Source organism: Gymnoscopelus microlampas (genome assembly GCF_963454915.1).
Source record: "Gymnoscopelus microlampas genome assembly, chromosome: 14".
Taxonomy (NCBI): Eukaryota; Metazoa; Chordata; class Actinopteri; order Myctophiformes; family Myctophidae; genus Gymnoscopelus; species Gymnoscopelus microlampas.
In genome coordinates this window covers 27,500,281-27,523,781 of record NC_139951.1, presented here as the reverse complement: position 1 = coordinate 27,523,781, position 23,501 = coordinate 27,500,281, and the positions used below count along the sequence as shown (strand labels likewise).

The following is a 23,501-nucleotide window of genomic DNA, read 5'->3' as shown; positions in this document are numbered from 1 at the left end:
AATCTGTAAATGTAATTGTCTTATAAATTTGAATATAATCTTGCGTGGCATCAGTTTCTCTATCCACAAGTACAAACAAGCTACAGTAGTCGTGTGAAGCACTAAAATTCTCACTTCAAAATAGAGGGTGCCTTTGTTAAGGCCAACAGACTGGCTCCATAGACACTTGAATATCTTGCATTTTTGTGATGAATCTGCATTTTGAGCGACTAATTTCACCAGCAAGTTAATGAAGGATGGCAACATGGTCTCTGTGTGTGTGCTGCTGGGTAATTTCACCGTAATAGGCCCGCTAACCAGACGGCACAGTGGCTCCACTCATCAAACGTGAATGATTTTCAATAAGGGAGAATTATGCAAATGAGCGCTCGAATGAAAAATCTCGAATAAACCGCTTTTAAAGAACCTTCTGCAACTGCATGATAAAAACTCCTAATTTATAGACAAGGTTAACGGCTCAGCCGTCCATCTCGCCTGTCCCTCGTGTCTGTTTTGTCTGTTTAATCCCACGATGTGTCTGGCAACTAGTCCATTTCTGTCAACTCGTATCCTTCCCACCAATCCACCTGCCCCATTGTTCAGTATCTGTCGCTTTGTATCCATCATCCGTTAACCCATTCAATCCGGGAACGCATCTGTGTCACTTAACGATTTCTTTGGCTATTCAAAAATAGCAGATTTATAAGCTCATAGCGCAGTACTTTTTGAAAAATTGTGAACATTTGTGCAAATCTTTGAATATCTATATATATTTTTTAAGCGAACATTTTTAACTCAAATCTTTGCTTCTGGGGATTCTACAAATATCTTTTAAATCCTAACAGTTTCTTTGAAAAAAACGTATGTTGCTATTATATCAGCGGTTCTCAAAGTGTTTGATGTCAAGGACCCCCAAAATGATATGTATTTGGCCGTGGACCCTCATCTCAAATTACGTTGTTCCAGGGACCCCCCAGAAGCAAAGATTTGAGTTAAAAATGTTCGTTTTAAAAATGTATATCATATTCCAAGATTTGCACAATTTTTCAAAAATAGCAGATCTACAAGCTCATAGCGCGGCACTCTGCGCTGCGCTATGAGCTTGTAGATCTGCTATGAACAGCCAAAGAAATCTAAAATGACACAGATGCGTTCCCGCCGGTCTTAACGGGTTAATCTATCTCTGTCTGACCCAGTCTCTTGGATTCTTAACGGATCACTCTCTCGGCCCATCTCTATCCATTGTTAAGTCAATTCGTCCTCCCTGATTGACCATCTCATTAGCTGCCTCGCCGACTTATGTCTCTGTCTCTCGCTCACTCTCTCATTCTCTCATTTCCCTCTCCCTCTGACATTTCAACCCCTCACTGGCTTCTTGTTCAACCTATTTCCTTTCCCCTGTCTCGCCTCCTCTACCCCTCCTTTCCTCTCTCTCATAACCTCCTTTTCCTCTGTCCCTTTCTCTCCTCTGCTCTCCTCTCTTAATCCTCTCCTCTAGGTTCCTGAGTGCTCTGGCGGTGTTGGCGGAGCGTCCAGAGCTGGTGGAGAGGGTGATGATCACGCGGACCATGTGCCCGGAGGGGGCCTACCAGGTCAGGCTGTGCAAAGACGGCACGTGGACCACGGTGCTGGTGGACGACATGCTGCCCTGCGACGACTACGGCTACCTGCTGTTCTCCCAGGTCAGGACGGACGGAGGGACGGAGGGAGGGAGGGAGGGACGCAGTGTGGGGGAGACATGGAGAGCAGTGTTGATTTCGTCGATTTAAAACTATGACGAAAAATGTTCGTCGACTACCTTTTTTCACTGACGAAAACTAAATAAAAACGAGTTGAAAACTAAGCTATGATGACTAAAACTAAGACCGAATATATTGACAATTTTGTCGACAAATAAAAGCTAGACTAAAATGTTAGGGAGTGACTAGTGGAGAAGAGATCCAGTAGAACTAAAAGACAAGTCATTTTATGCTTGGTTGCGCTCAGGCGTTAGCCTTGCGTGGCCAGACAATATCATGCGTTGTGAGCTTGTAGATCGGCTATCTTCAGCATGCAACCAAGTGTAAAATCAGCCATTACGACGCCATCAAGGCACCGGCAAAATACATTTTAGTCGACTAAATCAACTGTATAATTAGTCGACTATAATCTTGATATGATATTTAGTCGACTAAAACTAGACAAAAACTGAGACATTTCAGATGACTAAAATATGACTAAAACTAAATGGAATTTTATTCAAAAGACTATGACTAAAACTAAATCAAAATTTGCTGTCAAAATCAACACTGGAGAGGAGGAGAGCTGGGGGCGAGGGGGGGCATGGACAAGCGGAGGGAGGGGAAGGGAAACCAGAGAGATGAAATTGAACAAGTCCAGGGTAAAGAATGGAAGCATATCGAGTGTTTTCACAATGATTCTCACATGCCCTCTTTAACTTGCATTCAGACTCCAAATGAAGGACAGCTTAATCAATAGCTTTTCTCTAATAGGTGCCAGGAGCCGACAAAGAGATTAGCGATTCTCAACTGGGTCAGCATCGAGAACATGTTCCTGTCCAAATTATTCTCAACCCCATTCAAACCGCGTTCTATTGAATAACACAGCAGCCGGCTAGATCGTGCTTCATTCACATCCCAGTCCAAATATATGCGTTTTAAAACAGCGAGCCCTAGTGCCCAAGATGTTGGTACTTTTTTTCTTCTAGCTCTAGGACTTAAACATTACAGATGAGATGTACCACCAGTGACCCGTGTGATTAAAGTACATCCCCTGTGTGCCACCGCCCACCCCCAGGCGCAGAGGAAGCAGCTGTGGGTGGCGCTGATCGAGAAGGCCTTGGCCAAGCTCCACGGCTCCTACTTTGCCCTGCAGGCGGGGCGCGCCATCGAGGGCCTGGCCACGCTGACGGGGGCGCCCTGCGACTCGCTGATGCTGCAGGTCAGCTCCACCAACCCCCGCGAGGAGCCCATCGACAACGACCTCATCTGGGCCAAGATGCTCAGCTCCAAGGAGGCAGGGTGAGGAACGAGTGTGTGCGTTACGGTGGTGGTGAGAGCGTGCGTGCGATCCCCGGGCGGCATGCTGCTCTGAAAGAACCCAGACGCTGGAAGTTTTTCAGTTTTTGTTGAAGGAAATAGTGAATTGTGGGCCGTTAAAGCCTGATTTATTTGACTCATTGTGAGCTTCTTTCTTTCCAAGGTATTTTTATTACATTCACTGGAAATAGCACCACAGGCAATATTAACAGGAGGAAAAAAAGGTCATTTCGACAATAAACACACATCAGACATGACAAACAAACAAACAAACCCCACCCATGCACGGCCGAACCGGTTAAAGATAAATTAGAATTCAAACGCATTGTGAGCTTGTAGATCAGCTATTTTCGGCAAGCAACGCCATAGTATGACAGAATTGAAGTTAAGCACAAGGTGGATGGTTAGATGACACGTGCTTGCACTGCTGGAGGATTGAATCTAGGTCATGTTTTTTTTTTTCTGCCTGTCATCCTCTTTCTGTCTTGTCTGTCTGTCTATCTGTGTCTCTCTCTCCCTCTCTCTCTCTGCTGTATGCTGTCCAATTTCTATCTACCATTTAAAATATAGGAATTAGATGCATTACTTAAATATCTAGATTGCTCTAAATTCCTACCCTTTGTTCTGTCCTTCCTTATGGGAAATTTTGATACAAAATTGATTTATGACAAAATACATTACACTGCTTATAATCATATAGACATAGTCATACTGTCTGTATTAATGTCTTATTCTACTGAATGTATGTATTCTGCATTGTACCGTATTAATCAATTTGGTACCGTGTAATTCCCTATTCTGATTTGGTGTCCTGGCTTTGGTAACACTCAGTACTAAAGCCTGATTTATATGTACTGTAATAGCACAACAATTGTCACAATTGGCACTCGGTGCTGCGCTATGAGCTTGTATATCTGCTATTTTTGAATTGCCAAAGAATAGCCGGATTGAATGGGTTAAGTGTATGAGTGAGCAGACAGCTATTATTATGGGCACATTTCCTAATAATGATGACTCAACCAGGCAATCCGGTACACTTCCTGAGATTCTAACTCCCTTTTCTGTGGAATTCCTAGACCTCTAACTTCCCATAACTGACAATATTGACACGTCATCACAGATCATTTATTGGATTGTTCCGTGGAAGAGAATTCTAAATAAATACAAATCTTCACTTTCCTACATTACTAAATGCATGGTCAGAGACCACCTGCAATACCTTCATGGACCACTAGTGGTCCATATACCAACTGTTGGAAACCCATGATAGTAGGACATTAATTCACAAAAAAAACACAAAAAGTTAAAATATGGAGATACAAGTTTTTTGCCTGACAGTGACGAAATTACGACTTGTCGTGGTCTAATCGAGTCCTGGTGTGGCTGACGGTGTGGTTGTGTTCCTCAGGTTCCTGATGGGAGCATCGTGCGGTGGAGGGAACATGAAGGTGGATGACGTGGTGTACGAGTCTCTGGGGCTGCGGCCTCGCCACGCCTACTCCGTCCTGGACGTGCGGGACGTGCAGGGCTACAGGTAGGATTCAAATATTTTGTAATTGTGAAGCACAGGATAAAAGGCATACTGCAGTGGTTCTCAACCTGTGGGTGATTTTTAACTAACCCTTTGGGGGGGGGGCGGTGTCCCCAGATGACAGTGAAGTGACAATTTGAGGACTTTTAAGACCTTTTTGATATCTTAAAAGAGGAAAATAAGACCAATACTGCATCACAAGTAATCAACAAACCATACTCTAAAAACTGGTCAAACAATATAAGAAATTGTCAAATAATATGAGAGGCAAAAAGTGTGAAAATAGCCGATCTACAAGCTCACAACGCCGTTGTAGATCTGCTATTTTCACTATTTATCTGTGGAACTCAACTGCTACAATTCCAGGTGCTTTTTAGGGTGGGGTGGTCCCCAGTTCAAATATGATTTATTTTGGGAGGTCATGGCCTGAAAAGGTTGAGAACCACTGTACATTAATGATCCAAACAATTATGAGGTGCTTCCCTATTTTCCTTTTTTCAAAAACAAGACAGAAACGTACACACAAAATAAACAGGCAAAATGAAATAAATACAAACAAAGACAAACTGTACATGTATGGGGTGAATTGCCATAACTGGTTCACAACCAAAGGGCTGCCTTTATATTTCCGAATATGAACTATAATCAAACGCAAACAAACGCGTCACAGTTATGATTGGGAGTGTTTAAGTTTATATAATGGAGACGAAGAATGGAAATTGGACAGAAATAATAACAAAATGACCTGTTGATTGATACGTCCTTAAAATGTGGCTTGTGTATTGTGACGGGTGAGACAATTTACCCCCAGACACAGATTATGTGTCTGTGTATAAAATAACAGCCTTCATCAGAGCATAATAATATAAAAATGACACACTCCTGATTGTGAAAATAGCGCTTGCAAAAAAGATGAACCGGTTGAAAGTGTGTTGGGGGGGGGGCAGGAAGATTAAAGCACAGAGTGGGCAGAGCAGGGACAGGAACCTGGTACAAACCGGTTTCAACGTGACGTGCTTTGATCCGCTCGCCCATTGTGAGTCCTCACAATAGGTGCTGCTTCTTCTTCTGGCCCACCTGCGAGCGGAAGACGAGAGTGGCTGTATAAATCCCGGACGTAATTTGCTCGATGGCTGCCGCGCGGCCACGCCACTTTAATTAGTTTACCGCTGTCGGAGAAATCTGACGGGAGGATTGAACAGTTGATCTGAAGGTAGACAGCAGGGCATTCAGGTGACAATAGCTCTGCAGACTGTTTGTGTTGTGTGACCCAAAACGTCTTGTTTAAAGCAGTGGTTCTCAGCCTGTGTGGGCCGTTAGGATACTGCAAGTGGGCCCCCAAATTCTCAGATTCTAATGGTAATATAACATATTATTAATAATACTTATTATTGATATTATTGATATAACATTTTATAATAAGCATTAGTTCTCTTTTAGCCCATTAATGCCGGGAACGCATCTGTGTCATTTTAGATGTCTTTGGCTATTCAAAAATAGCAGATATACAAGCTCATAGCGCGTCACCAAGTGCCGCGCTATGAGCTTGTAGATCTGCTATTTTTGAAAAATCGTCAACATTTTTGCAAATCTTTGAATATATATATATATTTTTTAAGCGAAGATTTGTAACTCAAATCTTTGCTTCTGGGGGGTCCCTGGAACAAAATATTTTGAGATGGGGGGTCAAATACATGTCATTTTGGGGGTCCTTGACATGAAAAGGTTTGAGCACCACTGATGTAGCAACATTCGTTTTTCAGGAAACTGTTAGGATTTAGAATACATTTGTAGAATCGTATCTCAGGTCTTAATGGCACTGACACTGTGCCATGTTTTCTTTCCTCTCTCTGTCTGTCTACGCTGCTCTCTTCCAGGTTGCTGCGGTTACGTAACCCATGGGGTCGTTTCTCGTGGAACGGCAGCTGGTCAGACGAGTGGACAGACTGGCCTCAGCACCTGCGGCACGAGCTGATGGCCCACGGCAGCAGCGACGGCGTCTTCTGGATGGAATACAGCGACTTCATCAAGTAAGGACCTCCGTCTGCACGTCACTTCACACAGGATGGCTAAACCTGAGGATGGTTCTACTGTTTTGTGTGTGTGTGTGTGTGTGTGTGTGTGTGTACAGCTCCCCCAGCAGTGGTTACACAAGCTCAGTTGTGTGTGTGCGTGTTCGTGCCTCTGCCCAGCCCTCTGCTTGGTGAAACTGAAACAAAATGTCCCAAAGGATTAATAAAGGTCTTCTACTTCTTCTACTTTACCACAGCTTAAATTTCCTAATCTGAAAAAGTCACCAGGATTGAAATGGTTAAGTAATTTGTTTTGTCAGTGTGACGTAATCGAAAATCCAATTGAATCGTGACCTTCAAATCGTAAGTCAAATCGACTCGTGGATTTGGAGAATTATGACACCCCATTTTTGTGTGTGTGTGTGTGTGTGTGTGTGTGTGTGTGTGTGTGTGTGTGTGGTGTGTCTTTCTTTGGTCTGCAACTTGTACAGTACATGAGGGTATGACCAAGACAGTTTTAAAGCGCAACACAATTGCATTAGTTTTATGTTAATAGCCTATTTTTACGAGGACAATTAAAACTACAAGACCTTATTCCAAGCAACTGCCTGTTGTGCTGTCCTTGTAGGTAATATGAACTAGTCCTCCATAAACGATGCAACAGCACTGGCATTTAGAATTTTATGACTGTTAATTTGTATGACCAGTAGTGTCCCCTTTGTGTTAACGAGGCAAGCTAACGAGCAGCCAAATGCTGACACAATATACTGTAAGTGAGATAAAACAAGCAGCTGAAATGAAAATTGGGCTACTCGTTAAACCACTATTTCAACATGTCATTATAGGCTAAAAGTTTTTGCCTATAATGGTTTTGCCTAACATTTTAAAACATTGCGAAAACAGCAACAAGCAACAGCTCACAACGTTGTGAGCTTGTCGCTCAGCTATTTTCCAAAAATAAGGCTTAACCCATTAAAACCGGGAAAGCATGTGTGTCGTTTTAGATTGTAGATATATAGCACATTAGTTGGCTATTAAAAAATACCAGATATACAAGCTCATAACGTGCAACTTCGTGCCACGCTATGAGCTTGTAGATCTGGGGTTTTTCTTTGAATATATATATAGGCCTATATACTCAAATCTTTGCTTCTGGGGTCCCTGGAACAAAATATTTTGGAGATGGGGGTCGGCTGCCAAATACATTCATACATTGGCTTTGTGTTGTTTTAGTACATTGATTTGTCTGCAAATCACTCTTTTGGTGTGACCTGTTCTCATGACCTGTGGCTGAGGAAGTGACTTGTATTAAGTTGCTGTTGTTGTTGGGTTTGTTTTGGGATTGTTTGGCATTGTTTTGGTTGCCATAGGATTGGCAGGCAGAAGCTTGGACTTGTCGTGACTGGCATTCTCTTTACTTATTCAATTAAAGCCTTTCAGACATACAACAGTACTGACTTTTCTCTCTGCTTTTTCCAGTGTGTGTGTTTGTATCTGTCTGTCTGTCTGTCTGTCTGTCTTTCTACCTGCATGGATTAAAGTTCTCAGTCGCCACGACTGATTTCGGTGATTTGGATTTCATAGAAGCCAGCATGTCTTCTATGAAAGCAGGTTGCGCACCGAAAATAGCAGATCTGCAAGCTCTCAACACGCGACGTGTTGAGAGCTTGCAGATCGCTATTTTCGGTTATTAGTTATTTTAAGATTATGTTTTATTCGAAATGGTCAAACTAGCAATAGAATACCTGTTTAGAAGCATCTCCCATAAAACATGAATGGTCTCAGACATTTCATAAAAGCAAAGGGTTAAAGCCTCAATCAGCGATTTCTTCAACTGGTTGGCTGTATGTAGAACAGCAGCAACATAAGGTTTAGAGTGATAATACCTCAACATCATAACATTTTAAGTCATGATATTTAATTCTGCTTTATTCCTCGTGTCTGCCCGCCTGCCTGCCTGCATGTGCTACTTCTCAATCAAATTAATCATGTTCATGACCTAAAGGTCTGGCTATCTCCTCGGTGTGTGTGTGTGTCCGTCTCTTATATGTCCTCCCTGTCATTCATTGGGAGTGTGGCACAATAACAAGGCCAGCAGCTCTCTGTCTGTCTGTCTGTCTGTCTGTCTGGCTGGCTGTCTGTCTGTCTCTCAGTCCTTGGATCCTGGGGACAGACTTCAATAGATAGTCCATGTCATCCGTCTGTTGGCTGTCCTCTTTCCCAGTCAGGTTGTTGTCAAAGCATTGCAGCCCGGGGCCAGTGTGTGTCCATCCTAATAACTCGGTTTGGAGAAGGATAAGGCCACTGGATGTGAGGTGTTGGGACAGTCTGTCACTGTTAATGATTTGTATTTGGCCGGCCGCGGACCCCTCCATCTGAACATGTTTTGAGCTGAGTCTCCATTGGAGTGTTGCTCAACACCCTGGGATATCATTGTAGCTCTGTGTATTGTCTGATCGAGAACACTTGTCTTTATGATTATGTCAGTATGAATAATGTAATAATAATAATACACTTTAGAAAGAAGGTTACATAATAATAAACTTTAGAAAGAAGGTTACAATGTGCTTTACAAAAACAAGATAAATCATTTGTTTTGTTTTTTCTATCTGAGGATCTAAGGCTACAGTCATACAGGATGTGTAAACCCAAAATGTAACTAGGAGCTTCGCCTTGCAAGGCTTTTAAGTTGATCAGTAAAATCTTAAAATCTGTTCTTAGAACTCAAAGGCAACCAGTGAAGAAAAGCAAGGATGGTCGTTCATAGAAAGACTTCTATTGTTTATTGTTTATTAGGATCCCAATTAGATTTTACGATGAGAAAAGCTAATCGTCCTGGGGCTTAACAAGCGGCTGGATTGAATTGACTGTGAGAAAACAAATAACGCTTTCATGTTCAGAGGAATGAATCACTTGGTAGACGCTTGGTGCAAAATTGGAGCTGGAACTCCCGCTAAAGCCTTGATTTAGACTTGGTTGCACACTGGTGTTGCCTGCGGTAAATAGCAGATATACACACTCGCAACGTGTCAACATTCGTGACACGTTGCGAGCTTGTAGATCTGCTATTTACTGAGCACGACGCTGGCGCGCAACTTAGTATAAATCAGGCTTAAGCCTGACAGTTGAGCTGTAAGGATGTGTGTACATACACACACAGCCTCGCCGGGTGCCGTTTTGGACACTTGCTAGCAGACGTAGGCACAGCGGTGTCCTAACTGCACTGTCAGCACCAATGTCTTCCACCCAGCCCTCTCCACCAGCTTAGGGGTGCCCCACACACACACACACACACACACACACACACACACACACACACACACACACACACACACACACACACACTCCGCTGAGCGTGTGTAACCACTGCTGGGGGGAGCTGTCATTTAGCATTTCCAATCACCACTTGTCACCCGTGTCTGTGTTTGTGACTAATGCTGTGTCACGCCATTATGCCTACAGTACGTTGTTTGTCTTATAGGCGATTTATACTCTGTTTGCGCATCATGACGCACACCGGAAATTGCAGATCTACAAGCTGACAATGTCAGCTTGTAGATCTGCCATTTCTAGCTTGTAGACACTGGCGCGCAACTGAAGTGTAAACCAGGCGTTCATGGATTATTATTATTATTATGCAGGAGTCTCGATGGTGAACCCACACTTTCCCCCATGGGTACTTTTGAACTAACGATATGCGGTGAGATAAGCATCCCAAAGCCATCTTTTTTTTTGTTGCAGTTTTTATGCTTCACAGCTTTCACAGCGGCTCATAGGTCGGCCGCCTCTGCGAGCCGCCACGGGGCAAATATGACTTTAACACATTAAGGCCTGAGGCCCTGATTCTACGAACGGATTTCTGAAAAAAACGTTTGTTGCTATATCAGTGGTGCATTGGTGCCCAAACGTTTTCATGTGATTTTTCAGATGATTTCCCGGTTTTAATGGGTTAATTTGCATTGGTGTCAGTGGAGAGTTTCACTGTTTTTGTTATCTAGTCTTAAATGCAGCTTCGGAGGCCTTGGCCTGCCGAGGAAATAACGTCCAGGGGGAACTATCTACTGCTTTTATCTGTCTCCTACGATGTTCATTTGGACCTCCCTTTACAAGTTTTACACATTAGTTCTAACAGTGCTGCACAAGAAGCCAAAAGTACTTAAAAAACACAAAGACACTCCACAAATACAGATCAGGACTTATTAGATGTTAGTGGTAGTGGTTTCATAACAATATTACACAATATTAAAAGGATAATATAATGAACTGGAAGTCTCTGGATAAGAGTATCTGCTAAATGGCTAAATTGCAATATTATTGTTGAAGGGCAATGAAGAATTCAGTCTGATTTTACTCGCATCAGATCATTTTGGGCATGGTAAATAAAACAAAATAAAATAAATAGCTGCAAGGCTATGTACCATTTGTTATTATTTAGATAGCATGCTGGCGCTCAAGGTTCTGTTTGCACTCTTCTTGTGACTGTTTACCTTGTTGGTTCGGTTGTTGACTTGGGCTCATTCTTTCTCCCATCTCGCACAAATTGAAATAGTTCTATAAATTGTGCAATATAAAGCAACCACTTTATTCTTTCTCTCTCTCTCTCTCTCTCTCACTCACTCACTCACTCACTCACTCACTCACTCACTTACATACATACATGCATATATGCATACAGTACATGCATGCATACATGCATACAGGCCCCGGAATACTTAACTGACCTGCTCCCACGCTATGTGCACAGCAGGGCCCTAAGGTCTGCTGAACTGGCTCTGTTCCCAATACTTCCCAAATTCCCAATACTCTTCCATAGGTCTTGAGAGCGGCAGCCTCTGTAGAGTCGGACATCTTTATGAACAACCTCAAAAACGCTACTATTTAACTCATTCCTTGCCTAGAACGACTAAAACGACTTCTGTCCCATAAGCCATGCCTGCCTAGAACGACTAAAACGACTTTTTTTAAAGTTCAGTTTTTTTTTTTACATTTTTTTTTTATTTGACCCAAAGACCAAGGAGATATGATTTTTCGAAGATCTAGACTCCCATCCACTTCCTTGTTAACTTAAAACTTAAAAAGGCTGTATCTCGGCTCCTGAGTAGTTTTTTTTTTCAATGAAAAATCTTGGCAGTGGGCAAACGCGGCCAGAAATAATTCAGGCAGTGAATGAGTTAAACGAGCATTTGCGGAAGTTACAGTACATGATTCTGTTTCCATGTTTTGTGTTGTTATCTGCATCCTGTTTGAGATGAATTGTACAGGCCTTTTCTGTTCTCTGTTCTCGCTTTAATACCTTGTTTTGTTTTCAATCCCACTGTATGTAAAGCACTTTTGCGTCTCTGTGAGAAGTTAATCAAATGTTCTCTCTCTCTCTCTCTCTCTCTCTCTCTCTCGCTTTCTCTCTGTCTCTGTCTCTGTCTCTCTGTCTCTCTCTCTCTCTGTGTGTTCTCCACCTCCAGGTACTTTGACTCAGTGGACATCTGTAAGATCCATTCGGACTGGCAGGAGGTGAGGCTGCAGGGCTGCTTCCCCAGTAAGGCCAGTGGGCCGGTCACTGTCACCGCTCTCACTGTGCTGGAGCGCACGGCGCTGGAGTTTGCCCTCTTCCAGGAGGGCAGCAGGTACAGTACTGTAAACCAGTGGTTACTCAAACTTTGACCATGTCTCAAGGACCCCCAGACGCAAAGATTTGTGTTAAAAATGGCCACTGTAAAATATATATATTCAAAGATTTGCATGTCATGATTTTTCAGAAATAGTAGATCTACAAGCTTGTAGATCTTGTATTTTTTAATAGCTATATATATAATATATGGTGGTTAAACTGATTGTGATGCTATATTAACTACTTTTACTGGGGCTTTTTCTCTGGGCTTTTTTGTCTTTTTCTTGTTGTTGAATACCCAAACATTTATCCTTTTTTGGGGGGAAATGGACAAAGCAAAAAGACTCCTCCCATGTCTCTCACTCTCATAATAATAATAACATCTCACTTTTATATCTCACTTGTATATATCGCTTTTCTACGTACCCAAAGACACTTTACCTGGGATGGGGGACGGACGGACAATAAAAGAAAATCTACTTTATTAGGAAAAAGAAACACTAAAACTAAGGCATAAAATCAATAAAAAATGTGGAATGGTTGAGACAGGGGCGTGTGCAGTTAGATGGGGAAAACCATATTGAGAGCGCTTTTGAAAGTTTGGAGGGTGGGGGCTTCTCTGAGAGTTTAGTGCATGCCTGAGGGAGCGGGTGGGGACAGTGTGCTCTCCATTCCCCATCAAACTTTCTCTATCCCTCCCTACCTTCCTTTCTCTCTCTATCTCGGTCTCCCATTCATTCTCCTCTCGCCCCTCCCCCCCTCTCATCCGCAGGCGTTCGGACACGGCCGACAGCCACCTGCTGGACCTGTGCATCATGGTGTTCCGCGCCTCCTTCGGCAGCGGCAACAAGCTGACGCTGGGCCGCCTGCTGGCCCACAGCAAGCGGGCCGTGAAGAAGTTTGTGGGCTGCGACGTGATGCTGGAGCCGGGCGAGTACGCCGTGGTCTGCTGCGCCTTCAACCACTGGCAGATGAATGTCAGCGGAGCCACGGGCCCGCCCACACCCGGTTGGTGTACACAACAACACACACACACACACACACACACACACAGTGTCGCACACTCTTGTTAACACTTCGCATTGGTTCGATGTTAATAAAAGTTCAAACCCACAGACACACCTAACCACTTTCAACTTCAGAATGTAGCAAAAACAGTAGATACCGATTATAAGCTCACAGATTGGCTATTTTCGCTACTTTTAGTAGCACATTATTATATTATAATACATATACAAGGTGTCTGCCCTACAGCGACAATATGCACATAAAGCCCAAGCAATATTCAATATGCAATTCTCCAATGTGAGGGATATGTTTTAATGGATGATACAAACACCATTAAATACTTTTTTATGTTTTTGATGTTTTCAAAACAATGTCAACAGTGTACTTGGACACTTTCCATATAGATTTAACGTAAAACAAATTGCTAAATCTGACCAATCCCATTCAACAGTGCAATTACTTGGTTAAACACCTGCATTACAATGATCATTAAGGCCTTAAGCTGGCAGTGTAATGCGTCTGTGGATCCCATAACTGCAAGCACCTTAGAACTGCACTAGAATCTGTGTAATGGGCAACAGTGTATGATTAGAACTTCAGAAGAAAGCGGTTGTGTTTGTTATTTGTCTGTGTTAGTGTTATTTTTAGAAGCGTACAGTTCTATCCACCATGTAGATTTGCTGTAGTGTTGTGTTTCATGCATATTTGTATTATTATGTTAATGTCGCAAACAAACAAAACAGGAGCAAACAGTAGAATTAAAGGGGAACTTTGCAGATTTGCATAATTGTTCGCGAAAATGTCTACATTTCGATACAGCAATGCATTGATATAAAAAAAGAAAATGTAATTTGTACTTTTGAATGCTTAACTATTTTTAAAAGCACATACTTTTGAATGCTTAACTATTTTTAAAAGCACATACTTTTGAATGCTTAACTATTTTTAAAAGCACATACTTTTGAATGCTTAACTATTTTTAAAAGCAAGTGTTCCAGTACTTTAACCTATGAAAGCATTAGATAGATTTTAGCGTTGGCCAATCAAAAATAGCAGATATACAAGCTTGTGCCACGCTGCAAGCTTGTACATATGCTATTTTGGAACATTTTTGAAAAATCTTGAAAGTGTGAGAACTACTGATTTAGAAGGCATTAATGGCACAAATTTGACCTGAGCAACTTTTCACTTGTAGAGAGTCAAGTATCATTTGATCAGGAGTATCTGTACGTTGACTCAAGTTGCTGGGGTTCCAATGCGTCCTCTTCCTCTCCCACAGTGTCCAGTCCCACCAGTGCTGCGTTGCGGCGGCCCAGCCAGGACTTCCCCGGCTACATCCTGGCCATCTACAGCTCCAGGCAGGTGATGGTGGAGCAGGTGGAGGCCACGGCCACCACGCTGGCGGACGCCATCATCCTCCTCACCGAGAACAAGGGCGAGAGGCACGAGGTGAGGACCTTAAACTCACTCACTCACTGAGTCATCCTTGTCATCCGCTACCTGAAGACTCGCCGTGTGCTCTCAGCCTTTCACGCTGGGCAAGACCTGGGATGTTGCTTGTCTAGGAAGTTGACAACCGGAAATGGTTGAATTTGCCGGAAGTACCGCCCAAGGAAATGACGTTGATGCTTTACAAATCTTTTAACATTCTCTGTGAATGAAACGAGTGTTGTGATTGGTCGAAAAATATCGTTTCCAGGGGAAACGGAAATCCTGTCCACTCAGGACTTCCTAGACAGTCGCTGCTTTAGGTCGTGACCAGGCTCTTCTCTTCGCAGATGAGTGAGGCTGGGACCGAGGCTATATAAAAGCAAAGGTTAAAACCTCAATCTGTGATTTTTTTCACCTGGTATATAATATATAACATTTTCACGATAAAAAAAAAAAGGATCTACAAGCTTTGTGCTGCTCTACGAGCTTGTATATCTGCTGTTTTTGAATAGCCAAAGTATAAAATATGGTTAAAGTTCAGCCACACACGTGTGTACGCATGCATGCACGCACGCACGCACGCACGCACGCACGCACGCACGCGCGCGCGCACACACACACACACACACACACACACACACACACACACACACACACACACACACACACACACACACACGCACACGCACAATGAGACAAACAACAGATGTTTTGGCATTCCTGGAAAGTAAGAAAGTGCCGTGTCACGGTTTGCTAGTACAGTAGGTCAGAGGCTGGAAGGAAGGCAGGATGGGAGTGTTTTAAGCACCAGTGACTGGCTGTGTTCAGTCACTCTCTCAGCTCTCTGCACAATCTGCCTGCTCACAGCATGTGGGCCAAATTTACTATTTGCTATTCACAATTCAGGCATTTAGCAGGCAGTGCCAACTTCCCGCCAAGCACCTTTTTGAGGTAACAGCTGGCAACCGCAGGAACTGTGAAGTTATAATGTGCATAAATATGTGGGTTTTTTAGATTTGTCAAATTATTTGGTAGTTGAAAACCATACTTTGTGCCCAGAGACAGCAATGTGTGCTGGCATTAGGTCAAGTCGTCCCAGACACCTATTCTCATTAACAAAAAAATGTAATCAAGGATTTATTTTGTTTAACCACTTAACCTGACAACCCCATTTTGGGGGAAAAAAACGTTTAGAAAATTGGTCCTAAGTGATTAACAAACATTGTACATAAAGGGAATCTGTTATTTGGATGTTTGAGGTCACACAACAGCTGTGGAAATAGCACGGTGAGGGTAAGTGCGACAAACCCCAATGGTAGTCTCTGAAACGGTGATTAGCACACACTGTCTGCAAGATGAAAGCCTTCTGAAGTTCTAAGGAGAGTTATTGCTGTGGTTAAGAGTAGAATGGAGAAGCGGGTTTGTAAAAAGGGAACTGGAGGTCAATAAAACACAGCACTTCGGGACAGCTCATTAACGTTAGCGTGTTTGCCTGTCCTTGGATGTATCTTTGTGGCCCTTCTCTGTGTGCATGCTCCATTTACTTGTGCATGTGCGCTCTTTCGTGTCCTGTGTGTGTGTGTGTGTGTGTGTGTGTGTGTGTGTGTGTGTGTGTGTGTGTGTGTGTGTGTGTGTGTGTGTGTGTGTGTGTGTGTGTGTGTGTGTGTGTGTGTGTGTGTGTGTGTGTGTGTGTGTGTGTGTGTGTGTGTGTGTGTGTGTGTTTGCACTGTGCATGGATTCAAGTTCTCAGTCGCCACGACTGGTTTCACTCATTTGGCTTCCATAGAAGCCAGCATGTCTTCTATGGAAGCATATTGCACAGCAAAAAATATATTTTCGGTTATTAGTTATTTTAAGATGAAGGAGTGTTTGAAGTGGTCAAACTAGCAATAGAATACATGTTCAGAAGAATCTTCCATGAATCCTAATGCTCCGGGATATTTCATGAAGGCAAAAGTCTAAAAGCCTCAATCTGCAATTTCTTCAACTGGGTTGGCTGTACGTACAGTAGAACAGTGTTTCTCAACCTTTTCAGGCCGCGACCCCCCAAAATAATCATCCTGGGGACCCCCCATTTTATTTGACTCCGTTCCACCGATAAATATTATGAAAATAGCAGATCTATAAGCTCGTTGTGAGCTTGTAGATCAGCTATTTTCAAAATGTTTGCCTCTTTCTTATATTATTTGACAATCTGACCAATGTTTTATAGTATAGTTTGTTCATTACTTTTGTTGCAGTAATGGTCTTTTTCTTTCCTTTCGTTTTTTAGTTTTAGGTATTAAAAAGGTCTTAAAAGTCCTTAACTGGTCACTTCACTATCACCTAAGGACCCCTCCCAAATCATGTGGGGACCCCCCTGGGGGTCCCGACCCATAGGTTGAGAACCACTGCTGTAGAACAGCAAGAACATAGGTTTTATAACGATAATACCTAAACATCATAATTTTCGATTTCCAAAATATTTCAGTCGTGATTTTTATCTCGCTTTAATCCGTGTGTGTGTGCGCGCATGTGCTGTGTGTGTGTGCCCCCCAGGGTCGCGAGGGCATGACCTGCTACTACCTGACCCACGGCTGGGCGGGGCTCATTGTGGTGGTGGAGAACCGCCACCCCAAGTACTACCTCCACGTCTCCTGTGACTGCACCGACAGCTTCAACGTGGTGTCCACCCGCGGCAGCCTCAAGACCATCGACAGTGTCCCGCCACTGCACCGGTACGAGCTCCGTTTGTATAGAAATCTCTTATCTCCATATTCTAACTTTTTGTGTTTTGTCAGTAAATGAATGACCTACTCCACTGCTTCTCAAACTTTTTCATGTCAAGGACCCCCAAAATGATATGTATTTGGCCGCAGACCCCCATCTCAAAATACTTTGTTCCAGGGACCCCCAGAAGCAAAGATTTGAGTTACAAATGTTTGCTTGAAAAAATATATATTCAAAGGTTTGCACACATTTTCAGGATTTTTCAAAAATAGCAGATCTACAAGCTCACTCGGTGCCGTGCTATGAGCTTGTATATCTGCTATTTTTGATTGGCCAAACTATAAAAGGTTAAAGTGGTTAAAATGATTGTGATGCTACAGTATATTAACATTTTGTTGGGGACCCCCTGAAACCCCCCCAAGGACCCCTGGGGGTCCCCGGACCCCACTTTGAGAACCAATGGACTAGACCCTAGAGTCTCTAGACACTCAAGGATCTGTGCAACCAGAGTTTAGCGGTGATCTACGTTCCTTTTGACTGCTTGAAAATCCCTTAGAAATACAGTAGGTTTCAGAAAAGCAAGCACGGCAGAGTGCTGAAGTGCTTATCTACCGCTTGATTTGTTTCTGTGAAATAAGTGCCCTTCGACAGCATTGTGCGCGTAAATGTAAATTTACCGCCTCCACCGCCTTGTAGTTATCTTCCCTATAATTGTGCGCCGTTAAGAGTGGCCACGCGTGCGGCCCATATTTTCTAACGACGTTTCCTCGCTTTTTAATGCCGTACCTTGCGGTCGTGCCCCTTACGAGAGCAGAATGTCAGCGCTGTTGTTAAAAACGCTCGTGTGTGATGTGTGTGTTCCAGCGACGCTGTACATCAGAGGCACACACTCTATTGTTCTCGTTCACCCGGGTGTTTTATTACCGTCTCGCCGGAGAGAGTTATAGGAACATCAACATGGCTCCCGTCTTCAGGTCGAGCACTTGCTCTCATTGGATTTTGAAGTCAATGTTGGCCATTTTTCCCAGGGCGGTGTATCACTAAAAGAAAGAAAAAAAAGGTTAAAGACTTGATCTTGTAAATCATCAGGAAAGTTTGGGGCTTTATTGGGAAGAAAGAAAAATAAGAAAACTTTTGAGAAATTGAAAGTCTTCTATTATAGCTCTGAAAGCTATTCAATCAACCAAAAATGTCCACCAAACATCTAGAAATGATATGGAACTTTGAAAGGTGGAAATACGCAGGGCCCACACACTCTAAAGGGCTGTCCACAACAACAATTCTAAGTATAAAGAAAAGATAATTATACCGATAATGTGTACACTAAAGAACGATATTGTTCTGTAAACCATTGGTTCTCAAAGTGGGATTCGGGGACCCCCAGGGGTCCAGGAGGTGTTTGGGTTTTCACATGAGCTATTCAGCCAAACCGTTTTCCCAAGAGTGCTGTTCCATCATCCTAAACCAGAGCTCTTCCCTCTGTGTCTCCCCCTGCAGGCAGGTGCTGGTGGTGCTCTCCCAGCTCGAGGGCAACGCCGGCTTCTCCATCACCCACCGGCTGGCTCACCGCAAGGCGGCCCAGGCCTCCCTAGGCGACTGGACGCCCACCAAGGCCACGCACAGCCCGCAGCTCACCCCGGACATCGACGGACTGCATCGACCCAGACCCCTATGACCACCGCCCTCCACCTCGCGCGCTCGCTCGCTCACTTGAACTCTAGGGTGATCTGTAGGGTGCTGGTTGAGGGGGCGGGGCAGAGGGAGACGGGCTGTCAGAGCAATGTGTGACGAGACGTGTGTGTGTGTGTTGCGTATGTATTTCTGGATGAACACACCTGAATGTAGAGGGGGCGGCTGTGGGGTATGTTTTAAAACACCTCTTCCTCCTCCCATTGCTGACTGCTACAGACTCCTATGACGCCCTGTCCCTTTGCCAAGTGGATGTGCCATTTGCGGATGGGATGAGGGGAGCAGGGGCCACATTGGCTCCATATGAACTAGATTTTTTTTTTTTTACCCCAATGATCCCCTTGCCCCACTCCGCTAAAAGAAAAGTCCACTCTGGAATTTCACTTGAATTGTGGGCTGTTCTCCCCCCAATCCCCTACCCTGCACAACTCTGTTTGTGACGTCCAATGGAAGCACTCGGTGTGGAACCAGAAACCCCACACTCGGACATTGAGCCTCGGTATCTCCCCTTTACACGCCTGGGAGATGACCTTGGATGGACTACTTGGGAGACGGCCCATCCGTTTGCCTCTGAGACGGGGAGTTCAAATGTCGAGGCGGAGTGCTTGGAAGAAGAAAAAAAAAAACTACTGAGCCGATTTGCTGGCCCACCACGCCCCACTGAGCCAATCCGCCGGCCTGTAGAGGGGTGCTCGACCCCCTCCCCCATCCTGCCTTCTGAAGACGCACCTCTCAAGCTGGTTTTAACCTGCACCTCAATAGACACGGCAAAACACATGACTGTCAGCGAAACCACCCTCGGGAGGCATTGGGACCAGTTCCACAGGTCACACGACGCCAGCCCTTAGTGTAACGGTACTTCATCAGCCAAACGTCAACTAGCTGTTTTACACACATTCATAATGATGTTATTTTTAGAAAAACATACATTTTACATTTTGTCAATATCGGTCTTATATTTTTACATATACGTGTCCCTTGTTGCCGTCTCGTCCGTTATTATCATGAGCTCGAGATCACAGGACAAGCCATCAAACGTACGGTACTCTACGGTTCTCTCTCTCTGAACCCTCTTCACTGCAGTACTGGCTGTGCAGCTAGCTGTCTGTCTCTCTCTCTCTCTCTCTTGAGTCTTTTTGTAGCTGAAGACCAAACTCATGCCATTGTCTTACAATAAACAGGTCTCCATAAGCTGGAATACGTAAGGCTCAACCTTTGACTGTTGCATGGTTATAACTGTGGCATGACTTGAGAGTAGCTGGGATGCTCGTTGTTTGGAGGCTGCGGTTATAGGACGTGGTGCGTTTAGTAGCCAGGCTGTTGAGTGGCAGGGTCTGTCAGGGTCGTGCTGTGACATGTACTTGCTGTCGTGTTGAGCCTAATTTATACACTGTATAAATGATGCTTTACATGGTGATAGGATGGAATACAAACTACAATAGTCTATAGTTTTTTTGTTTTGTCTTTACAGAAAACCACCATCGTACCTCATCTTTTCTTCCTGTGTTATCCATTTGAAAAAGAAAGACGTTCTCCTTTCGGAAACTTCAAACGTGTGGAGCCGAGGTGTTACTTGGCGACCTTAGGCACATTAACTTTTCACATCCTGTCTGTCGGTCTGTTAGCTTGTGTGTTGAAACATGAACTCGCACTTTGGGGATAATCTGCCTTGGCAGGTAGAGAGCTAGTTAACGCCGGCGTCTCGCAGTTTCAGTCCTCGTTGGTGCAGGGAGAACCCTGAATTTGTTTGTGAATATACAGTAGGTTTAAAAAAATAATAATAATGATGATTAAACCACGCACTTTTGTTTCTGTGTTGAGTTTGTATTGCTCAACTTTGTATTCATTATAAGTGTCATGCCTCCGTTTACTTGCATGTCAGTCAGCTTTAACTTGGGGTAGAGGCGTTCGTTGTTGGAACGGTGGATTTGTCATTGGGGAGCTCTTAAGTGTAGCTGTCGGTTTTGTTTTGGGAGATGGAAGAGTCAGTTTTTGTGTGTGTGTGTGTGTGTGTGTTCGGGCACATCATAAGCACTTGGGCCATGCCCCCCCCTGGGGATACACCAACAGCAAGCACGTTGGAGAACAAAGCCTCATCTTTTGAATAACAAACAAGCTATTTGTCTGACTCCGTGCACGCACGCGGGGACAGACAGAAAGCACGCACCCCCTGGAGACCTGTTGTGGCAACGCAGATTAATGTTTCATTCCAGGTCCTGGTGCATTGTGTGTGTGCCATATTTCCCAGGAATGCACTGTGATCGGTTAGACATCATGATCTCTGAGGGGTCTTTTAGGGCAATGGTTCTCAAACTTTTTCATGTCAAGGACACCTAAATTCATGTGTATTTGGCCGCGGACCTCCATCTAAAAACATTTTGTGCCAAGGACCCCCCACCCCCCCATACAAGATTTGTGGTGTGAACATTTTGAAAAATATTCAGACATTTTCAAAGAATGTCGAGATGCTTTGAAAATAGCTGATATACATAGGGCCATGGGGGTCCCCGGACCCCACTTTGAGAACCCCTGCATTAGACCAAGGACCACCATAACTCTTGAGAGTGTACAAATGGAACCAAATGGACCCGTAAGGGTCCATTTGGTTCCATTTGTACACTCAGAGTTACAACCACCCAAGGGTCCATTTGGTTCCTAGCCATCATTTATCTGGAGACCCCCTGGAACCCCCTCAAGAACCCCTAGGGGTCCCCGGACCCCACTTTGAAAACCAATGTTTTAGGGGTATATGCTCACACCTCCCCCCCCTCACTCATGTGTCCTTATTTGATTTTCCCCCCATTGTCAAAGCTGCCACTCAAGGTAACAAGACAAGACACAACACAGATCTGGGTGAATAGTGGAGAAACTACTTAAACATGGTACTTTATTAACCGGCTGGAATTGGAAAGACGCATTTCTTAACAACTTGAGCCCTGAATTTATACGTCTTCGTACGACATAGCCGATCTACAAGCTCACAGCGTGTTGCATTGTAACACGTGAGCTTGTGGATCAGATTTTCACCTATAATGACGTGCCCAAAATAGGAATGCCGGGTTGAAAGTGGTTAATAGTGTTGATTTATGATGTCTTACTGGCGTTGACGGGAGTAGCTTGATACCTGAAAAGCAAAATCTCCAAAAAATATCTTGGCTGCTGATAAAAAAAAAAATCGTATCCATTCATAATGATATTCGAGTCCACTTGAATCGTGTGCTTAATCATTGCTCCAAGAGTTGAACGAGTTAATCATGCTGAAAGAAGCACTATACGTCATTGTTCCTTGCGCCCGGCCCTCTCACCACTCATGACAAATAGCCTCGCTGGTGTCACGATGCATGAAGTCTTGTGACATGTGACTACTTCTATCAAGACATGGCATTCATCCTGACAGCTCCTATTAATCCTACTACAACGCATCACAATGTAATGTCTGCTTGATGAATCACAGTTGGAGTAACTGTAATAGCTATATATGTTTGTTCTTTCTTTCTTTTTCTCTTTTTTTTTTTTACAAAGAAACGTATTGTGTAATGACCAGTTTCAGATCGGCTCAGCCTGTATGTGGTCATAGCCAATTCGCTGTCTGTCTAATTTATTTGTTTAAAAAAAATAAGAAAATCGTTTATGTTTGAGACCCCTGCTGTCTGATGAGAACTGTATATCAGAGGGCAAACAGACGGCAGTGTAGACTGTGGTGTGTGGACGGAATAACCCGAGTCAGCAGTGGACTATAATGAATGACAGAAACAAATGTAATGTGATAATTTATGGCTTCATTTTTGATCGCCCCGAGGGACTAGCTTGTCGAAAAAACTGAACCTTGCACTGAATAACCTGCAAAAATCAAAGCACCTCAAAATTAAGCGTCATGGCTGTTTCACTTTACATTTACATGTGCTTGATTTGTTTATGTTTTGATCATGATTGTTGATACTTGTTTTGGCTTTACCTGTTGTCTTGTGAAATCTTCTTCTCTTTACACTGATTTATGGTGGTGACTCGTCCTTGCTTCAGGGGCGCCCCCTGCTGTTGAAAAGAGGCCATGGCCGTGTCAGTGGAAGTGGCCAGTCACGGACTAGCCAACACATTGCCTCTTCTCCATTTCTCCTTTGTCCTGTTATTCTTGTAAATTGTACAGACTCTACTGCCTAAGCCACCCAAAAAGCAGTGAACTGACCTTCTTAACCCTGTAAAAAAGATTAAAAAAAGATTAAATAAACAAGACAGAAAAGAATAATTTAAAAAAGTCAATAAATCAAACCTAATGCTGAAACAAAATGGAACTCTGTTTGAGAAGAATGTGATATATAGAGTATTTTATTGATCTTTTCCAGGGGGGAATATATGAGTATGTATACAAACCTGTGTATGTTTAATTTTCAATCTCAGGTTCCATTGGACCAAATAAAGTTTTTTTTTTTAATGAAAAACTCAGTGTTATTATTAACATTGTTGTACACTAACATATTACTGTCAGCTACAGTAATGCATAT

The 23,501-nt window shown here is 43.5% G+C and overlaps 1 protein-coding gene across 1 annotated transcript in view; it reads left to right on the top strand.

Moving 5' to 3' along the window:
• The window catches only part of capn15 (calpain 15), a 59,270-nt gene extending 37,704 nt beyond the window's left edge, over positions 1 to 21,566 (top strand). The window contains exons 4-12 of the mRNA XM_084078511.1: positions 1,478 to 1,661; positions 2,776 to 2,999; positions 4,426 to 4,551; positions 6,426 to 6,578; positions 12,020 to 12,181; positions 12,938 to 13,173; positions 14,453 to 14,622; positions 17,143 to 17,321; positions 18,811 to 21,566. Of these exons, the coding sequence (XP_083934637.1) occupies positions 1,478 to 1,661; positions 2,776 to 2,999; positions 4,426 to 4,551; positions 6,426 to 6,578; positions 12,020 to 12,181; positions 12,938 to 13,173; positions 14,453 to 14,622; positions 17,143 to 17,321; positions 18,811 to 18,988 (1,612 nt within the window). The 3' untranslated portion in view covers positions 18,989 to 21,566. The remainder of the gene's footprint in view (positions 1 to 1,477; positions 1,662 to 2,775; positions 3,000 to 4,425; positions 4,552 to 6,425; positions 6,579 to 12,019; positions 12,182 to 12,937; positions 13,174 to 14,452; positions 14,623 to 17,142; positions 17,322 to 18,810) is intronic.
• Positions 21,567 to 23,501: the final 1,935 nt, after the last annotated feature.